Source organism: Lissotriton helveticus, chromosome 8 (genome assembly GCF_964261635.1).
Source record: "Lissotriton helveticus chromosome 8, aLisHel1.1, whole genome shotgun sequence".
In the NCBI taxonomy this organism is placed as follows: domain Eukaryota; kingdom Metazoa; phylum Chordata; class Amphibia; order Caudata; family Salamandridae; genus Lissotriton; species Lissotriton helveticus.
Window position 1 is genome coordinate 194421563 of NC_136069.1, and position 20461 is coordinate 194442023.

At 46.7% G+C, this 20461-nt stretch overlaps 1 protein-coding gene across 6 annotated transcripts in view; it reads right to left on the bottom strand.

Annotated features, from left to right (window-relative positions):
- Positions 1-20461, bottom strand: part of LOC144772512 (carbonyl reductase [NADPH] 1-like) — a 166986-nt gene that overhangs the window by 100511 nt on the left and 46014 nt on the right. For 3 of the 6 annotated variants that reach the window (XM_078656893.1, XM_078656896.1, XM_078656891.1), the window contains exon 2: positions 19977-20115. The exons of 1 other annotated variant lie outside the window; for it this stretch is intronic. In XM_078656893.1, the coding sequence (XP_078513019.1) occupies positions 19977-20013 (37 nt within the window). In that variant the 5' untranslated portion in view covers positions 20014-20115. Of the gene's footprint in view, positions 1-14114; positions 14237-19976; positions 20116-20461 lie in introns of those variants that run through there. 2 more of the 6 variants (XM_078656892.1, XM_078656895.1) reach the window with 2 other exon arrangements.

Sequence of the window (20461 nt, forward strand, 5' to 3'; positions counted from 1 at the left end):
GGTGGCTGTGAGTGTCCTAAATACCCCTCAAGAGTGCCATGTCATTGTCACAGCCAGAGAAGGTTCTAGAACCTTCTGGTTCGCGCCAGTACCCCAGGGCACTGGCTAGATAAGGCCCAGTCCCTGGCGGCCATTTTAGATTGAATGAAGGATTAGAAGAGTTCAGACTAGAGAAGAGATTCCAGACTTGACACCAGATTGACACCTGCCCTGTTGACCCCTGAGGTGGCTGGTAGCGCAGGCAGTAGAGCAGCAAAGGGTTGCTGGCGTTGTGTCTGACTGGCGTTCCAGTCAGCTACGTGAGAAGTGACCTAGCGCTTACAGCGCCTGCCCAGCAAGTACCTCATTGCCCCCAAAGACTGTGGCCCGTTTCGTGTGCCTCTCCGCCCCCCCCCAGTGGTGAACTGTGATCGACTTATCGAGTCGCAAGGCGAGAGCAAGTTCGCCGCGACCGCGATCGTCAGCTGTGCCCCCTTCGCGTCAGGTGCCTCTAGAGGGGAGCTCGGACGTCTCCGAGCCCCACCAGCGTAGAGCGCTTCCTGCGCAGATAGAAGGTGAGGTGGTGCGCCGGGGCGGGGAAAGGCCGGCCTTCGTTGGGCGGGACTAGCGTCTCTGCCACTCCCCAGTGACCCGGGAGCTGTAGCTGTGGGCGGGAACCACCCTGAATGCGGAAGTCGGAGGGAGGTCCGTGGAGCCCCTGAGAGCCCCGTCTCTAACGAGAGGAGTGCTGTGCCCGACTGAATCGTATCTTGATTGCAGCCGATGTGAGGTGGGCCCGTTTCCTCATAGTGAATGCAGCGTTGTGAAGGAACTGTGAACCGGCATTTACTTGACTGTGTGCGAAGGTTGTGTGACCTCTTCGGCAGCCCGTTCGTCAGTCTAATGACTTCGAACTGGTGCCGCCTGTGCTCAAGTGGTGCTAAAGCCCGTAGGCGCGCATAGACTTCACCGGCAAAGCAGAGATCCTATCCCGGTGATCGCCGAGTGCAAATGATGTATTTACTGTGTTTCCTTGCCTTCTAGATATACGCGCATACGCCTTGAGTGATTATTAAAGAGTCCCAAACCTTATTTTGTGCTCAGAGAAGCCGTATACCTGGTCACTGAAAACAGCATAAACTGTAAGAGATATCTTTCCCATTTGAAACGTATTGCAGATGTAATGATTCTGAAGTATTTAATTGGTGGCAGCGATACCAGAAGAAACATGTGGTTGTTTATTTAAATGAACCAATATTTATTCTGATATTTATTCTGGTATTATTTGTGATATTTATTGTGATACTCATTCCTGAAGTTATTCTATTTATTAATACTATTTATTACCAGAACTGTATGACCAAATGAAATGTATATGTGCTTTCCCAGTCAACCCTATTTACAACAAAGAACTTTTATATAAAGGAATCGTATTTTTCTACAGCAGTGGTGTGGTGTCCTTCTTTTTGGTGTGGATGTACAAGGAGTTATTATTGGGTCAGAGCCGGCTTAACACTACAGCCTTCACTTGCCTTGTCACTTGAGCCAAGCTACCCCCTTTGTGCTGGGCTTGCCCATCGCAGGTCCAACATAAAATTGGTGCTCAGCGGGTGGGATTGCGAGCCGTGCTTGTTTTGAACCCCATAATAATTCAGTGTGCACCACAGGTACACACCCGGAGTTTTCTCCTAGCGGCCCTCAAATTCAACGTTTTGCTTTTTCCAAATTCTTTCCTGGAGGTGGGTGGAAGTGACCCTCAAAGTTCTTATCCTGGTCACCTACTTCGGGGTGGTGGTCCACACTTTTCACTGACAAGATGGAATTCGAAATGTCAGAGCTGGAGACCTATACTGTGGCACAGCTCATGGATTTCTGTCAGGAGAGGGGAGTATTTGTCAGGGGAGGGGCCAAAAGAGAGGAGCTCCGTACTAGTCTGCGAGCATGGGTGGAAGCACACACGGAGGGAACGGTGGAGGAGGAGGAATCGGACAGAGGTACTGTCATTGATAGGACTGCGGAATGTCCCCCGGGGGTGGGTGAGATGTCAATCAGCCCCAAGGCAACCTCACGGGAGGGCAGCAGTGTGTCATCGAGAGGGTTGTCAGAAACCGAGTTAGCTGACAGGAGAGAGGAAAGACTGCTAAGGTGGGAAATAGCAAAAATGGAGTTGGAAGAAAGGAGGGAGGGGAGGAGGTTGGAACACGAGTTCAAGCTACGAGAACTCGAATTCCAGGCCCCTAACATCACTCCGAAGGGTGTCGAGTCAAAGGAATTTGCCACGGAGCCCAGGCCCCATTTACCCAAGGACGTAGTCGCCAGTTATACCGCTGGAGACGACATAGCCAAGTGGCTGGCAGCCTATGAGGTCTCCTTAAGAGCCCATGGGATCCATGAGAAGCATTGGGGTGGTGGATTATACCGGTACATGCCTCCGACAGGTAGGGATGCCCTATTGGCCCTAGACCGGGAGGAACAGGTTAATTACCCCGCCATGAAGGTGGCGCTCATCAGGAAGTTTGGGTTGACCCCCGAGAAATACCGGCAAAGGTTTAGGGTCAGCCACAAGCTGAGCTCACAGAATTGGGTTGACTTCCTGGATTTTGCCAAGAAAGCCCTGGATGGGTGGGTCCAAGGTAATGAGGTGGAGGACTATCGAGGGTTGTACGACCTGATACTCAAGGAACATCTACTCGAGAAATGTCTTCCCGAGCTGAGGCAACACCTGGTAGACAGCAAACTTACTTGCCCCCGTAAGCTTGCTGAGGAGGCGGACATTTGGGCAAGTACCCGAGTGTCCACGAAGGGGACGGGAGGAGATTCTCAGAAGTCCGGACAGGGCGCTCCCCAGAAGAAAGAGGGGGGAGATAACAAGAAGCAGGAGTTCTCCAAAGGCCCCCAAAATACCTTTAAGGGGAAAAGTTTCTTCTCCACTTCTAAGGCTAACCCGCAGAAGAACCCTAATCCTGGCCAGAGTCAGCAGCCAAGGGTTATCCATTGCTATGAGTGCGGTGGTATTGGACATTATAAGGGAGACGTGAAATGCCCAAAGAGACCACCCCCTCCCACTGGAGGAAAGGCCTCGGGAGTCGCTAGTTTAGCGCTCGGGGAGGAGATGCCCTTAGTTAAGGGGGGGGAGTGGGCGGGTGTCACCTTAGTGTCCCTGGGTGATCGGGAGATGGTTCCAAAGATCCAGGTGCCCTCAAATACTACCAAGTATGGGCAATGGGTCACCATCAATGGCCATAGAGGGGAAGCTCTGAGAGATACAGGAGCCAGTATGACTATGGTAAGGAGTCATCTGGTGTCCTCAGAGCAGGTGATTCCAGGCGTACTTCATCCAGCCGCGATGGCTGACGGCAGAATGGGCCACTATCCTGTGGCCGAGGTTCCCTTTGAGTGGGGAGGGGTTGCAGGTTCACTTTGAGTTGCCGTAAGCCCCGCCGTGCCAGTCGATTGTCTGCTGGGCAATGATATGGAGCACAATGCTTGGAAGGAGGTGGAATACCGGTCTCATACTGAGATGCTGGGTACACCTGATTGGGCCTGTGTGAGTACCAGGTCTGCGGCTGCTCGGGAGGAGAAGTCGCGTGGGTTGGAGCCTGGAACAATGGCCTACCCAGCTGCTGATGAGGGAACATTTTGAGGACAGGAGGAGCCTGCCTCGATGTCCATACCCCGTGAGATGGATAGGCCACCTGTGGAGGTGGACCCGGAGTCCGCGGAGGAGGACATGGTTCCGTTGGAGGACTTGCCTATCCCCGCTGAGTGGCGAGTGGAAGGAGGACCATCCAGGGAGGAACTGAGCAAGGGACAAAGGGAATGTCCCACCCTCGAGGGTCTGAGGCAACAGGCTGAAGCCCAGGCAGCAGGTAACGAGTCTAGAAACTATCGTGTTTACTGGGAGGATGGTCTCCTCTACAGTGAACCCAGGGCGCCAGTGCACGGACTGTCACGGGCCCTGGTAGTCCCACAGTGTTACCGAGCCTTCCTATTAGAGTTGGCTCATGAGATTCCCTTGGCAGGACACTTGGGTCAGGACAAGACCTTTGCCCGGCTTGTCCCACACTTTTATTGGCCTCGAATGAGGGTGGCGTCCGACACATACTGTTGGTCGTGCGTGTCATGCCAAGCAAGTGGGAAAACAGGGACGAAGCTGAAGGCTCCCCTGGAACCACTTCCCGTCGTTGGCACCCCCTTTGAAAGGGTGGGCATCGACATTGCTGGGCCCCTAGATCCACCTACATCATCCGGTCACAGGTTTATCCTGGTCCTGGTGGATCACGCCACAAGGTATCCAGAGGCAATTCCTCTGAGAACCATTACTGCACCAGTAGTGGCCAAGGCCCTGATGGGGATCTTTACCCGAGTGGGATTCCCCAAGGAAGTTGTGTCCGACAGGGGGACTAACTTCCTGTCAGCATATATGCGGGCCATGTGGAAGGAGTGTGGAGTGACTTACAGGTTCACCACTCCTTATCACCCACAGACCAATGGTCTTGTGGAAAGGTTCAACCAAACCTTGAAGGGTATGATCAGAAGTCTACCCGAAAGCCTGCGGAGGAAATGGGACGTCCTCCTACCCTGTTTGCTCTTTTCCTACAGGGAAGTGCCGCAAAAGGGAGTGGGCTTCAGCCCCTTCGAGCTTTTGTACGGGCACCCTGTACGTGGACCTCTCAGCCTGGCGAGGGACTCCTGGGAAAAGTCTCCCCGGAAAGTTCCCCAGGATGTGGTGAGCTACATGCTGTATATGTAAGCAAAAGTTCCCAGGCAAGCACAAACGTAACTAGCAGGTACACTTGTAGATAGAATTAACTACAATGACATTAGACAAAACTGCTTTTTCCAATACAATTAGTTTTAATTATTCAAATATGCATAAAAAATTCCTATGATAAAAATGCATTACAATGTTCAGAGTCAATGCAAACTTCATTGTAATTATACATGATCTAATAGTGATAAAATTTGATTAAACATTATAAAAAATGATGGTTTCCTGTCGACGCGTTTCGACACGTAAGTTGTGTCTTCCTCAGGACTGTACCATCGATGTTCTGTAAAAATAATAATTGTAAATATATTTTTACTATACAATTTTCTTCCCTGGAAAAGCAGTTTACACTTGTTTATATCATGTTCCTTGTACCGCTAGTCAAACTTTCAAATCTATTGATATACCGCATTATGCCTCAACATATCAATGTGAAACCCACGCGACTATGTATAAGCATCTCCAAGATAAGGCATTACCTATTTTAAATGCTTATATAGTGTCCATATCAATTGTTCAACATAATAACAATAGAGCACAAACTTGTCTTCACCTTTTTTCCCACATTATTGACATTTTGCATCTACATTCAAAAAATGCCTAGTGGCCTTGATGGTTCATTGATGACTTAAAGACAAACTGCAATCGAACAATAATAATTTAAAGACATATTCTTTGTCTTGTCAGGTTGGCATAAGTATATACTGTGCTGTACATATATACATAAAACTAGATATCGGTAAAGCCCAATCCCGTGTAGGTCTGCACAGTAGTAGATTTAATACTATGCAGAGCATGCCATCGTATTACACAACCGTGCATTCATTTCACTCCCCCGCAGGAAAGGTTATCCAACGAGGCCCTACAGTGAATAGCTACTACTTCTTTAGGGGTTGTGTGTTATAAGGAAGTTTAAAACATAAGACCTGGCTTTTACCTGTATGCCAGTTTCTACATTTATCAATTAGTTCACACCTGTTGGCTTTAACTGGTTCCTATCCGAGGGACAGATGTTTCAATTATAGACATACATTGTAATAGTCTATCCCTTCCCTATCCTAGGCAATTATTTACTAAATCTGTCTCACCTTTTAGTGTGTTTCAAAAAATGGCGTTGATTTTTTTGAATGGGATTTTCTAAGGGCGAATTACACACCGACGTTCCCCCAATCTGCCGGTGAAAAGGCACTTAGTATCTGGAATATTTTTGAAAAACAAGTGGTATTATATAGATTGATAAATTTAGTTAGGTCCTTATATTTATATAACATCTTTAACACTCATGTATGTTACCTCGTAAATGGTAGTATCTGTTCGTATGATGATATTAAAATATATTTTTTCTCCACTGTATGACACCAAGAGACTGGGGACGTTGTAAAACGCTAGTATTGCCGACCCTAGAATAGAAAGCAATGTTTGGATGTTATAGGTGTGATTACTTTTCCTTTTTAGTCAGGTTTGGGGACCTAGCGGTTTTGCCGACCTAACTACATGGAGTCACACTTACTGAAAGAATTAGGTTGGACGCGTGGAACAGCGGGGGGACAGCTCGACCTCACAGGATACAGTTCCTCCGTTCGGTAGCGTATTCAATAAACAAAGCTCTATGCGGACCCCAGCAGCTGAAAAAGCAGAGTCCTAATTTTAGATAAATGGTCTGTACATCTATTGGTTCTCTCTAATCGAAAAACAAAGCGGTTCTTACCGATTGGGCCCCACGACACATCTCCTACTCAAAAGGTTAAGTATGGCGTCTGGATAAACAAATAGACGACCAAACTTGACAGAATGCAAATTGTCCGTTAGGCGGCGAGTCAGGTGAAGGCTGCTCCAACGGGAAACCGTCAGCTGTAAGAACGGAGTCCTGAATTAAAAAAACATTTTTGTGTCTCTATAGACTATCTCTCTAAAGTAGCCGGGCAACAAAACAACGCCGATAAATCTTACCAATGTGCACACAGAGATGCGCTTGATTGAATGGAGAGGTACGGAATTTCTGTAATTCGTGTTGCCGCAGGTCTACACTAAAAGGCAAAAGAAAGCGGGCGTTACCCAAAGGGAGTTCACAGCCCGTGTGCACACCATGGTTACGAGTGTCCCTAACGCTTATTTACTCTTACCGTTGTCCCCGGGCTGTATGTCACGGAAGTGGTCTTGCTTCGGTCGGTCAGAATTCGAATACGTGACTCCATGGGCCTTTTATGTAAACGGACTGGCTATTGGTTGATGCAGCCCATTATATTTAAAGCGATATTGCGCTTTATATGCGGCTACCTTTATCTTCCGCCCTAGACTCCTGGCAAGGCGATGCAGCCCATTATATTTAAAGAGATATGGTGCTTTTTAGCAGCTACCTCTATCTTCTGCCCTAGACTCCTGGCAAGGCGATGCAACACAAATGTGTGTTTGTCATTCATCTCCTATTGGGGCAGGTCTAACGATCTTTATCTAGCCGTTCCATGATTTCTATCCCCTTTGCCCCCAAAGAAGTGGGGGGGGGGGGGGAGGTTTAGGGGCGGTTATCCCAGAGAGGAACACACTTCATCTATAAATCCAACATGGATTGAGACAACAGTATCTCATGGGGTATTTTTGGGGCGGTTATCCCAGAGAGGAACACACTTCATCTATAAATCCAGCATGGATTGAGACAACAGTATCTCATGGGTGTCCCAACGCGTGTATCTGAAATAGTATTGAGGCTTATGGACACCTCATTCACACATGGTTGGAATGCTTATACTATTAAAGAATGGCATTCGACCAGGGCAAGTCATTGTTCAGGCCTTGCGAAAATGTTTTAAGTGAAAAAATCCAGAAGACTTCTTTCTTCTTTCTTATTTTCTCACCACCTGCATCCTCGGATAGATGTATTTTCTCAAGAATGCGCCATCTGATGTCCGATGGGGCATGGTGATATTCTATATAGTGACTCACTAAGGGGGATGTTAATTTCTTTGTCTTAATTGCAGATCTATGTTCCGTCAGGCGTGTTCTGATCATGCGGGCAGTTTCACCAACATACCCCTTGTTGCACGGGCATAAGATCAAATAGACAACATTACTTGTCTTGCAGGTCCAAAGTTCCTTTGCTGTAATTTTGTAGTCATTATGTATTAAGGTTTCTCCTGGAATGATTCCATCGCATGACAGACACGAGCCACATCGAGACGTGCCTTTAAAGGCATCAGACCCTGATATGGACTTCTGTATGAAGGGAAGTCTTGCCGTTGGGCTATCAAAACGTGATCTGACTATCAGATCTTTCAGATTCTTGTTTCGCCGATGGGCATACATCGGTTTGGCAAGTTTAGGTTTAGTTGGGTCTGTATTTAACAGGTGCCAATTAGCATTGATGGTTTGTCTGATAGTAGCATTCAGTGTGGAGTGCTTAGTGATGCACACCAGCTTAGGTTCTTGAGTTGGTTTATCCTGCTTGAGAAGACTCTCCCGGTTATAGAACCGGGCTCTCTTGTATGCTTCACGCACCAGACGACGTGGATAGCCCCTATCTATGAACTTCTGTTTCATTTTTACGGATTGTTGGTCGTAATCTTTAATATTTGTGCAATTTCTCCTTACACGCAGGAATTGGGAAAAAGGGATTCCATCTTTCTGACACCTAGGATGATAGCTGGAAAAGTGAAGGAGGGTATTCCGCGCGGTGGGTTTCGTAAATAGATCCACCTCCAATTTATTGGACTGATTTTTAATGTATATGTCCAGAAATTCCACCTGGGATCCGTGTACATGTGAAGTGAACCGAAGGTTGCTATCAGCCATGTTGATCCAATGGAGGAATTCTCGTAGAGTCTGTTCCCCATCGGTCCAGATGAAAAAGATATCATCTATAAACCGGTACCAATGGGAAACAGACTCGTAGAAGGGGGCCATTTCATTGAATATATGGTGAGCCTCAAAAAGGGCCATATATATATTTGCTATGGACGGAGCCATGGCTGCCCCCATGCTCACGCCCTTGGTTTGCTGGTACATATGGTCACCAAACTGGAAAACATTTTCTCTCAATACAAGGTTGAGACAGTCACACATAAACTGTTTGTTACATGGGATATTATAGAGATCGATAAACCACATAGTGGCCTCCACAGCCTCTGTCTGGGGGATGTTGCTATATAGAGCCTCAACATCAAGAGTGACTAAAAGGTCACTATTAGTGTTGAAGGGAAGATGCTCTATCTTACTGATAATTGCTCCAGTGTCTTTAATGTACGATGGAGACAGTTGTACATATGGTCTCAGAATGTTATCTAAATACTTTGAAACTGCCTCAGTCGGGGTGCCTATGGTGGAGACTATCGGACGATAGGGTGGATCTAATTGGTCCTTATGCATTTTGGGCATCCCGTAGATACATGCTATCTTTCTTTGTGATGTATTGAGAAACTCATACTCTTTCTTATTTATAATATTATCCTCTAGGGCCTTAGTGGTGATTTTTTGAATGTTGGTTATTACTCTCATAGTAGGGTTGCTAGTTACTTTCTTATAGAACCGGGGGTCATTCAACATCTTTAGCATGTTGGTTTCATACTGTGTTGAATCTATAAGAACAATACCTCCTCCTTTGTCGCTACTCTTTATAACGACCGATTTGTTGTTTTTTAGGTTGTTTAGAGACTCGTACTCATTTTTAGATATATTGTACCTAGGTTTTGGAATGTATCTGAGAGTTTGTTCCAACTTAGTTATAACCACTTTTTCAAAAATGGCCATTTCTGGGCCTAGTTGGTCCAAATTGGGGGTGAAGGTGGAGGGTAAGGCTACAGTGTTATTACTTCCCATGTCTGTATCATTGTCAGATTTATCTTGGAAGAATTTTTGGAGTCTTATCTTCCTAAAGAAAGAGTGTAGGTCCTGTAAAAGTTCAAATGTATCTACATTAGTATGGGGAACAAAAGTGAGTCCTTTTGTTAACAGAGATATATCTGATGTTTCAAGACGGTATTTAGAAAGATTGAAGATCGGTATTAAATCCATTGTTTGTGATATTGAGCTACATGCTGGCCTTCCGAAGCCAAATGGCTAAGTTGTGGAAGCAAGCTTCTGACAACTTGGAAGCCAGTCAGGCAGTTATGAAAGCGTGGTATGACCACAACGCTCACCCAGTGGAGTTGGAGCCTGGCCAGAAGGTGTGGGTGATGGAGCCTGGAGAGTTGAGTGCCCTCCAGGATCGTTGGACAGGCCCCTACGAGGTATTGGAGAAGAAGGGCAAGTCTACCTATCTGGTGGACGTAAAGACCCCTCGGCATCCGCATCGGGTGTTAAATGCCAATCGCCTCAAGCCCCACTACGAGAGGCCCGAAGTGATGTTGGTTATGGTGACTGACGGATCGGAGGAAGAGGACACAGAGCCTCTTCCCGACCTTTTTGCGTCTCAAGAAAAGGATGGGTCAGTGGAGGGAGTGAAACTCTCGCCAACCCTGACTCCTGAGCAGCAGGAGGAATGTCGCCAGGTCTTGGGGTCATTCGCTCCTCTGTCCTCCCTTGTCCCGGGTAAGACCCGCTTGTGTACCCACGACGTGGACACAGGGGACAGCCCACCTGTGAAGTCAAAGTCTTACCGGCTGTCTGACAAGGTGAAGGCCAGTATCCAAAGCGAAGTAGCTAAGATGCTGGAGCTAGGAGTCATCGAACCTTCAAGTAGCCCTTAGTCTAGCCCGGTGGTGTTAGTTCCTAAAGCTGCCCCACCTGGCACCACACCAGAATTGAGATTATGTGTGGACTACCGAGGACTAAATTCGGTAACCAAAACGGATACTCATCCGATCCCTCGGGCGGATGAATTGATTGACCGGTTGGGAGCTGCCCAATATCTCAGTACCATTGACCTCACTGCAGGGTACTGGCAGATTCCCATGTCTGATGGAGCCAAGGAAAGGTCAGCCTTCTCCACGCCTGATGGACACTACCAGTTTTGCGTCATGCCCTTTGGGCTCAAGAACGCTCCTGCCACTTTTCAGCGGCTGGTGAACACGATCCTCACCGGGATGGAGTCATTCTCTGCTGCGTACTTGGATGACATAGCTGTCTTCAGTAGCAGCTGGGAGGATCACTTGCAGCACTTGCAAGCCGTTCTCCAGGCCCTGGAACGGGCTGGCTTGACGATTAAGGCCAGCAAATGTCAGATTGGACAGGGGTCGGTAGTGTACTTAGGACACTTGGTGGGCCGGGGAACGGTGCAGCCCCTTCAGGCGAAGATTGAGGCAATCATGGCCTGGAAACCCCCCAAGACCCAGACTGAGGTCCGAGCCTTCCTGGGCCTCAAAGGTTACTACAGACGATTCGTGAAGGGGTATGGCACTATCGTGGCACCCCTTACAGAACTCACGGCCAAAAAGCAACCCAGGAGAGTCATTTGGACGGAGGCTTGCCAGCGAGCCTTCGACACTCTGAAACAAGCATTGTGTAAAGCTCCAGTCCTGAAGGCTCCAGATTTTTCAAAAGAGTGCATTGTCCAGACAGATGCATCCGACATTGGCATCGGGGCGGTGCTATCGCAACTCAATGAAGAGGGTCTGGATCAGCCCGTGGTCTTTCTGTCACGAAGACTGCTTCCCCGGGAACAGAGGTGGAGTACCATCGAGCGGGAAGCCTTTGCGGTGGTCTGGGCACTGAAGAAGCTGCGACCATATTTGTTTGGTTCACACTTCCTTGTTCAGACAGACCACCGACCCCTTCGTTGGCTCATGCAAATGAAGGGGGAAAATCCCAAACTGTTGAGGTGGTCTATCTCCCTACAGGGAATGGACTTTCGGGTGGAACACCGGCCCGGAGTTGACCACGCCAATGCAGACGGTCTCTCCAGGTATTTCCGCCTTAGTGTTGAGGACTCCCAAGGGGTTGGGTAGCTCTCCCCACTTTCAGCTGGGGGGGACGCGTGTTAGACCCGTCTGCTTCTGAGAGTCCCCTCACCACTATGATTTCTTTTGTTCCCCTGTACCTCCCAAAAATTGTCGCTTTTTATTTGTCTACCAGGACTTTTTATGTGTGTCTCATGGGGTTAGATGTTCCTTGATGCCCAGTTGCTCACACAGTTTGTGGCACCTATTTACAAGGCGCCTGGCCCAAACCTGTGGCACTACAAACTGGGGTTGTCAACCTGTATAAATGGACCTAAAATGGTGGACACCCTTTTTCCTCATGTGAAGTGACTCCCATTGGAGCCTTCATGTACCCTGGCCTCTTGAGGTTTTGGCGCCCTTTTGGTTGGCGCGCATTTCTGACAGGAATTCCTTTATTTTCCTCAGGTACACAAAATGGCTGCTCTAGAACCGCAGTACGGTGGCTGTGAGTGTCCTAAATACCCCTCAAGAGTGCCATGTCATTGTCACAGCCAGAGAAGGTTCTAGAACCTTCTGGTTTGTGCCAGTACCCCAGGGCACTGGCTATATAAGGCCCAGTCCCTGGCGGCCATTTTAGATTGAATGAAGGATTAGAAGAGTTCAGACTAGAGAAGAGATTCCAGACTTGACACCAGATTGACACCTGCCCTGTTGACCCCTGAGGTGGCTGGTAGCGCAGGCAGTAGAGCAGCAAAGGGTTGTTGGCGTTGTGTCTGACTGGCGTTCCAGTCAGCTACGTGAGAAGTGACCTAGCGCTTACAGCGCCTGCCCAGCGAGTACCTCATTGCCCCCAAAGACTGTGGCCCGTTTCGTGTGCCTCTACTCCCCCCCCCCCCCCGGTGGTGAACTGTGATCGACTTATCGAGTCGCAAGGCGAGAGCAAGTTCGCCGCGACCGCGATCATCAGCTGTGCCCCCTTCGCGTCAGGTGCCTCTAGAGGGGAGCTCGGACGTCTCCGAGCCCCACCAGCGTAGAGCGCTTCCTGCGCAGATAGAAGGTGAGGTGGTGCGCCGGGGCGGGGAAAGGCCGGCCTTCGTTGGGCGGGACTAGCGTCTCTGCCACTCCCCAGTGACCCGGGAGCTGTAGCTGTGGGCGGGAACCACCCTGAATGCGGAAGTCGGAGGGAGGTCCGTGGAGCCCCTGAGAGCCCCGTCGCTAACGAGAGGAGTGCTGTGCCCGACTGAATCGTATCTTGATTGCAGCCGATGTGAGGTGGGCCCGTTTCCTCATAGTGAATGCAGCGTTGTGAAGGAACTGTGAACCGGCATTTACTTGACTGTGTGCGAAGGTTGTGTGACCTCTCCGGCAGCCCGTTCGTCAGTCTAATGACTTCGAACTGGTGCCGCTTGTGCTCAAGTGGTGCTAAAGCCCGTAGGCGCGCATAGACTTCACCGGCAAAGCAGAGATCCTATCCCGGTGACCGCCGAGTGCAAATGATGTATTTACTGTGTTTCCTTGCCTTCTAGATATACGCGCATACGCCTTGAGTGATTATTAAAGAGTCCCAAACCTTATTTTGTGCTCAGAGAAGCCGTATACCTGGTCACTGAAAACAGCATAAACTGTAAGAGATATCTTTCCCATTTGAAACGTATTGCAGATGTAATGATTCTGAAGTATTTAATTGGTGGCCACGATACCAGAAGAAACATGTGGTTGTTTATTTAAATGAACCAATATTTATTCTGATATTTATTCTGATATTTATTCTGATATTATTTGTGATATTTATTGTGATACTCAATCCTGAAGTTATTCTATTTATTAATTAAGCCGGCTTAACACTATAGCCTTCACTTGCCTTGTCACTTGAGCCAAGCTACGCCCTTTGTGCTGGGCTTGCCCATCGCAGGTCCAACATAAAATGAAGTAATTTTCTGTCAGAAAACAGAAATTAGTGGAGCTGTGTTACCAGGATCCTTCCTGAAGGAGCCGGAAAGAACAACTGACCTAACTGTCACCCCTGAAGCATGATGGGATACCGGGGGTCATGGGTGCCTTAAAGGCACAGTGTCAGTTTTTTGTATACAGCTACAGGTTATCTTTTCAGTCTTTTTAGACTGTGTATTTGCAATGCAGCCTGGAAGCTTTCTATGATTTCAGTGAGTTATAAGAATTTCTACTGCTGCCTAAGCATTAAAACAGTTTCTAAACAATCTTTGGTGTTGTTTCTCATGTTTCTAATGCATATTGTTCATGTATGGTGGAAATTCTTCACAGCATATTTCAGCTCTGGTGTGATTTGGCTGCTATTGCATGTTTATATATATATATATGTATATATATATATATGAGTGTATATATGTGGGGCACATATAATATAGTGTTTCCGGGGTCCCGCGCATGGGCGGCAATATTCTAATGCTTATGACTATTGATGAGGATCCCCTGGAAGAGAAATTCACGGTGTTCGCCTGACCTCCTCTAACACGAGGTGCCGAGGATTGCATGCCATCTATTTATGAAGAAACAGTTAACTGAACAGAAGCACTCACCAGGACGTAAGATACTCAAACTTGTCCTCATGGGCATCAGAGGTACTTAGAAAATTGGTATTGTTCCTAGTTTCACAGGCAAGGCCGTAGTTTTCAATTTTGTTCGAGATAGATTGCAGCTTCTATCAAGATACCGGAGCTGGCGTGAAACAAGCACAGCAAATACATGTGAATTTCATATCCTGTTAATGCACGCCCCTAACAACACACAACTCGAGATGGGCGCCGCTGGTTACCTGAATAAAACAAGGCCGCCGGAGTTTTACTCTCTTTCTTCTTTTTTCCGTCTTTTGGGGGGCACTTCCGCATAGATATGGATAACTGCTACATCTACAACCAGGGTAGGTGGAAACAAGTTAAAGCGGACAATGCCCGACTTGGAAAAGGGGGCTATCTTTTTCCACATAGGAGAAAATGCCAATCCATCCCCCTAACGGAGACCCCAGAGGGGCTAACAGATAAAGGTAAATAAGTACCCTACCTCTTGGGGGGCCGTTATCCGTGTGTAGTTGCGGGATGAGACAGGAGGAATAAAGGCAGGGCTCCCTTCTATTTCACGAACGATGAATCTGGCAAGAGAGGAGGGTTTGTTTTAAAGATACATGTAACCATTGTGACAAGGGGCGTTTAAGACTCAACGGGTAAGAGCGACGCATAACAGGTTAGGGGGTTCTCTCACTAACAAGTTTGTCTAACGGTCTGAGTCTACTTACTTGTGAGACGAAAAAGATGGCCGTCACAAAGGATTCTGTCACGGGTTCAGGGCGTACTGGACCACCGCATTCCGGTAAGGGCGCCATAACCGTGCACGGTTTATAAAGGTCGCAAAGGGGCTCGAGACGGCCTCCACTGGGTCTCCCAATTTCCGGATAGAAACTGAGGGCAGACTAACTCCCAAGATCTAAAGCGGCGGCCATCTTCGTGCGCTGACTACGCTACTGTTATGGTCTGTTACACAGATGGAAAGATCGAGGTCATAGAAACTCAGGGCGGGCTAACTCCCAAGATCTAAAGCGGCGGCCATCTTAGAACGATGACTACGCTACTGTTGTGGTCCGTTACACAGATGAAAAAATCGGGGTCATGGGGGGTATCCTGGTTTTAGATTCAAGATACTCAAGGCCACTGAACGCTTTCAACCTTATAGCGGTGCCGAGGTCCCAACTTAACACGATACTACATGGTCCCAAGTGGTCACATGCTGCTATGGACGCGATCCAAAGGGACATGTCACCGCAGTATCAAAAATGACACTCGGTCTGAGCTCTGAAGACAGACAACAGTGCAGGGATTGGTGCTGGGATAGGACTGGAATCTCAAAGACATACATAATAAAAAGATATTTGCAGGGTCCCAAGCAGGAGTCTCATATCTAGAAAACGATAAAAGACTCTCGTGAATGAGGGAATTTACATAATGGCATTCTGCCAGGGGCATTCCTCATTGAGGCCTGATTTAACGGAATTCAAGAAGAAGATCCAAAAAACCTCTCTCTTTTTTCGGAGAGTTAAAGGATCTACTCCTGGTTTAGCCTGGATTTTTTCCAGGATAAACCATCTCAGTTCTTTCTCAGTGTGTTCTTTCTCCAGCCAGTGAGATACTATGGGGGTGGTGACTTTCTTGTTCCTGATGTTGGATCGGTGTTCACCGATTCTAAGGCGGCATTCGCGTCCTGTTTCCCCTACATAGGGTAGGTTGCACGGGCATAGTATTACATAGATAACATTGCCCGTGCAACAGTTTGTCAGTCTTTTGTTGCGAGCTACTGAGATGGTACGGTATGTAGTAGTAATAGTGTCGCCCACAATAGCATGAGGACATGCTTGACACATGCCACATCGGTGGTTCCCATAGATGGGGTTACAGCTGGTGATGGCAATTTGTAGGGTGTTGCCAGATTCTGGCATCTTGCCTCTCACAAGATGATTTTTCAAGTTCCTATTCCTCTTGAAGGCAAAGATGGGTCTGGGTAGGGGAGTCTTTTCTTTCTCCGAATTGAGGAGATGCCAGCTGGAATTGATGATCTGGCGTACTTTGTGATCAAGATTAGAGTGTCGGGTAATGCATACCAATTGTTCTTGAGTTTCTTTCTCTTTAGGTAGGAACATGCATTCCCGGTTAGAATATCTTGCTCGTGTAAACGAGTCTTTGACCAGTCTAGGAGGATATCCTCTATGTAATAGTTTGTATTTAAGAATGTCTGATTGGGTTAGAAAATCTCCAACATCAGTGCAGTTTCTCCTAATTCGGAGAAACTGACTGTAGGGTACTCTGTCCCTTTGGCATCGTGGGTGGAAACTGTTGTATTGCAACAGCGTATTTCTCGCTGTGGGTTTGGTGTACAAAGAAACCTTCAGTTTATGGGCCTGATGTTCCACCCAGATGTCTAGGAACTCGATCTTGTCATTGCTGGAATGCATGGTAAATTGGAGATTAGGGCCGGCTGCATTTAGCCAAAGCAAAAACTCATTTAGGGTGTCCTGGTCCCCCTTCCAAATAAAGAAAATGTCATCGATGAATCGAGACCAAATTGTTACATTTTCATGGAAGGGGGCCATTTCATTATAGATGTTAACCCTCTCGAACTCTCCTACATATCGGCACGCAATACTTGGGGCGCAGCTGGCCCCCATGCTGACTCCCTCAGTCTGCTTGAACATGTTGTTATTGAATTCGAAATAATTTTCATGCAAGACCAGATCAAGGCATTGAAGTATGAAGGCCGCATTGGTGATCTCTGGTTTGGATGCCAATATTTTTTCAATGGTGTTATATGCTCCATTTTGCGGGATATTGGAATATAAAGATTCTACATCCAGTGTGACTAGTATTTCACAATCTTCAAAGTATGGGGTGCCTTCGATCCTACCAATAAAATGCCCCGTGTCCTTAACATAAGACTCAAGTTCGTTCACCATCGGTTTAAGAAACTTGTCTATATACTAAGACAATGGCTCGGTGGCCGCCCCAATGGTGGAAACGATCGGTCTCAAGGGGGGGTCGGAGCTGTTTTTGTGAGTTTTGGGAACCCCATAAATTATGGGTATTCGTGTATAGCTCGGGGTTAGGAATTCGGCTTCTTGTTTGCAAATGAGGCCAGTATCGACAGCATTTTTGACCAGACATAAAATGCATTGTTTAAGGGCATTTTCAGGGTTATTTACAGTTCTCTGGTAATAACCAGAGGAGGAGAGTAGAGTGTCCATTTTGTTGGTATAGGTGGGGGTATCGAAAATATCGATCCCTCCCCCTTTATCACAGGGTTTAATAGTGAGGCTTTTGTCATCCTTCAAGTTTTTAAGGGTTTCTTCTTCCCCTGATGGTAGATTAGAGGGGGGGACAGGGACGTATTTAATTAGTTGGTCAAATTTCTTAGTGACCACTTTCTCGAAGATGTTCACTTCAGGGCCCACCTTTTCAATGGAAGGAATGAACGATGAGGGGGGTCTTAGTCTGGATTTATTCTCTTGATCAGAGAGGGGAGGACGTTCAGCAAAGAATTTTTTTTAACGTATCTTTCTGAAAAATAGATGTAGATCCTTAGTAAATTCAAATTTGTAAAAATTTGCCGCTGGGACAAATGATAGTCCCCTAGTCAATAAATTGAAAAAGCTGGGTCTATCTCTTTCCGGGACAAATTAAATACTGGGATGCCCTTTATGTTTTCCATTATTGATGATGTCGCGTTTGGACATACATCTGAGGCTGTCCTCGACCCGGATGGTAACTCCTCGCCGTGGGGGTCCGCGTTCTCGGGCGGGAATTTCCACGGCGGTTCCCTAAAAAACACTGTTGCGGGGAATTCCTGTCAAATGGCCCAGGCCTATTAGGGCGGCTTGGCTTGTCTCCTTGGTCAAAATTATGGTCATATTCTTCTTGACCATCGCCGTCTGAGTCGGTGGTGTCAGAGAAGGTAGTTACCCTCTTGTTGCCCCATCTTGGCGCCTGATTTTCTTGATTGGCCTCTTCCAAGTTGGTATAAAATCCATTGGAGAGGTATGGATAGGCTTGTTCCTGAGAAAATAGTCTAATATCCTTTCAGAATTTTTCTGTTTTTCTCTTTAACAGATACTCAGAAAAGGAGTCAAGCTCTAAATGTATTTCCTCCAGCTTTTTTATGCCAAGATCTACCGCATTGCCTTCCCTCAATTTATCCTCCAGTTCTTGGATTTCCTTGTTGAGGATGTCGATGACATCCCTAGCGGTCTCTATGATGAGCATCATCCAGTCCATGGAGCAGCGGTTCGAAATGAGCGCCCACTGCTCCAGGAACTGTCTGATCTCAACAAAGACACCTGGGATGTTGCGGACCCTCAGTCCGATAGGGATGGTCCCTGCTCTTAGGTAATCCAACATAAATTGGGCATGTAGTTTGGTTCTTTTGAGGGTTGCCACTGGAGGTGGAGCCAATCATCTTGGCGTATTCTTCATCAGTAAAACCAAATATTTTAATACGTTCCATGATGGATAGAAGGAAAAAGTACTAAAAAGCACCAGAAGGATGAAGAGAAAGATAATTCAGGGTCAAGGGAGACCAGGGTCGACTCCCAAGCAAAATCTCAAATAGACATCAATCACTCAGACTTTCATACAGAACAGCTCTCTCTCAGACATGGGGTTCCCCAAAACCCAGAGTACCCACAAACCCCCACAGCACCGGGCTGTGAAGAAACAACAGAATAGAAGGGGGTTCCCAGGAGGGATTTAAGGATAAAAGGCAGGCCAAGGGGTACAACAGCAAAAAAGAAACAAGAAACCCTGCCCAGTTAGTATACAAAGGTCCTTCTAGAGGATCCTACTCTCTACATGGGGGGTGACAAACGAGAATTGGAGCCAGACACACATGGATACCTTTAGATTCTTTTTGTTGATCAGTCATTTGATCTGAGTCATTTTTGTAAAAAAGTTTTTTTCATTATTATAGCCATAAAAAAGACATAACATATATTTATCTTACGTACAATGTCAAAGGAATTCATTGAAAACACAGTCACGCACACACCGTACCATACTAGATTCAAACCACATTCATATCTTTCACACTATCTCTCATTCAAGGATTTTTCCACTCATTAAATAAACAGGTACATCGGGACATAGACGCAACCAAGATAGACAATGTTGCGATGACAAAAGCACAGGGGGGCAAGAGATGATGGATCAAATCGTCTGATTCAGATGGAAGACTGCCACCCTCGGGAAATACGCCAACGCGCGTTTCGATGTAGGGCCCGGGTAGGGCCGCACCTTCGTCAGGGCGAGGAGGTACCACGAGGTACCACGGGGAGGGGGACACACAGGGCTGGAAATACAAAAGATATATATATACACCGCTACCAGTTATAGAGTTTTAAATTTTTTTATATAATCATCAATATGGGAACGGCTCCAGTCTCTAAAGTCACTCTTAATATATTGTATCATATTGATAAACCAGAAGTAAATTCTTAAGACACACAAACTCTAGATAATTAGGGAACCCATATATACATACACCTCAAACATACACTGGTTACCTGACAGTCATCCATATTTTTTGGATTCAGCTGGTCCTAAACTGTGAGCACCCTTGTTTTTGTATTCGAAGGACTATAGCCCCAAAAAAAGAGAAAGGCAAGCCTGCTGTTCCTCCATAGGTGCCTTTCAATTAAACAGTATAGGGATAACGGGAGTTTTGCTATGTAGATAGTTATTTAATTAAGGTGACAACGATAGACTCGCCATCAGTCACGAGGGCAGGAGAAATAAACTATCCATAGTTAAGAAATTCACGGTGTTCGCCCGACCTCCTCTAACACAAGGTGCCGAGGATTGCATGCCATCTATTTATGAAGAAACAGTTAACTGAACAGAAGCACTCACCAGGACGTAAGATACTCAAACTTGTCCTCATGGGCATCAGAGGTATTTAGAAAATTGGTATTGTTCCTAGTTTCACAGGCAAGGCCGTAGTTTTCAATTTTGTTCGAGTTAGATTGCAGCTTCTATCAAGATACCGGAGCTGGCGTGAAAAAAGCACAGCAAATACATGTGAATTTCATATCCTGTTAATGCACGCCCCTAACAACACACATTACATAATTACATAATCCTGGCCCCCTACTGATGAGAATCTGTGTTTTAACAATTAAAAACCGGGCAACTTGTTTTCTTTCTTTCTTTTTTCTCTTTTGCTCATCTCAGCACTATTTTAGTGAATATATGGCATTTTCTTCACTCAAATGGCTCTTTTTTCTTATAAATGCCATTTTAATGAATTCCCTATATAACTTTGCTACCTTTTTCTCATGCTGATTTTTTAAGAATCTGTGAATGCTTTCTTTGCTCTGGATATTGCACTCAAAGCT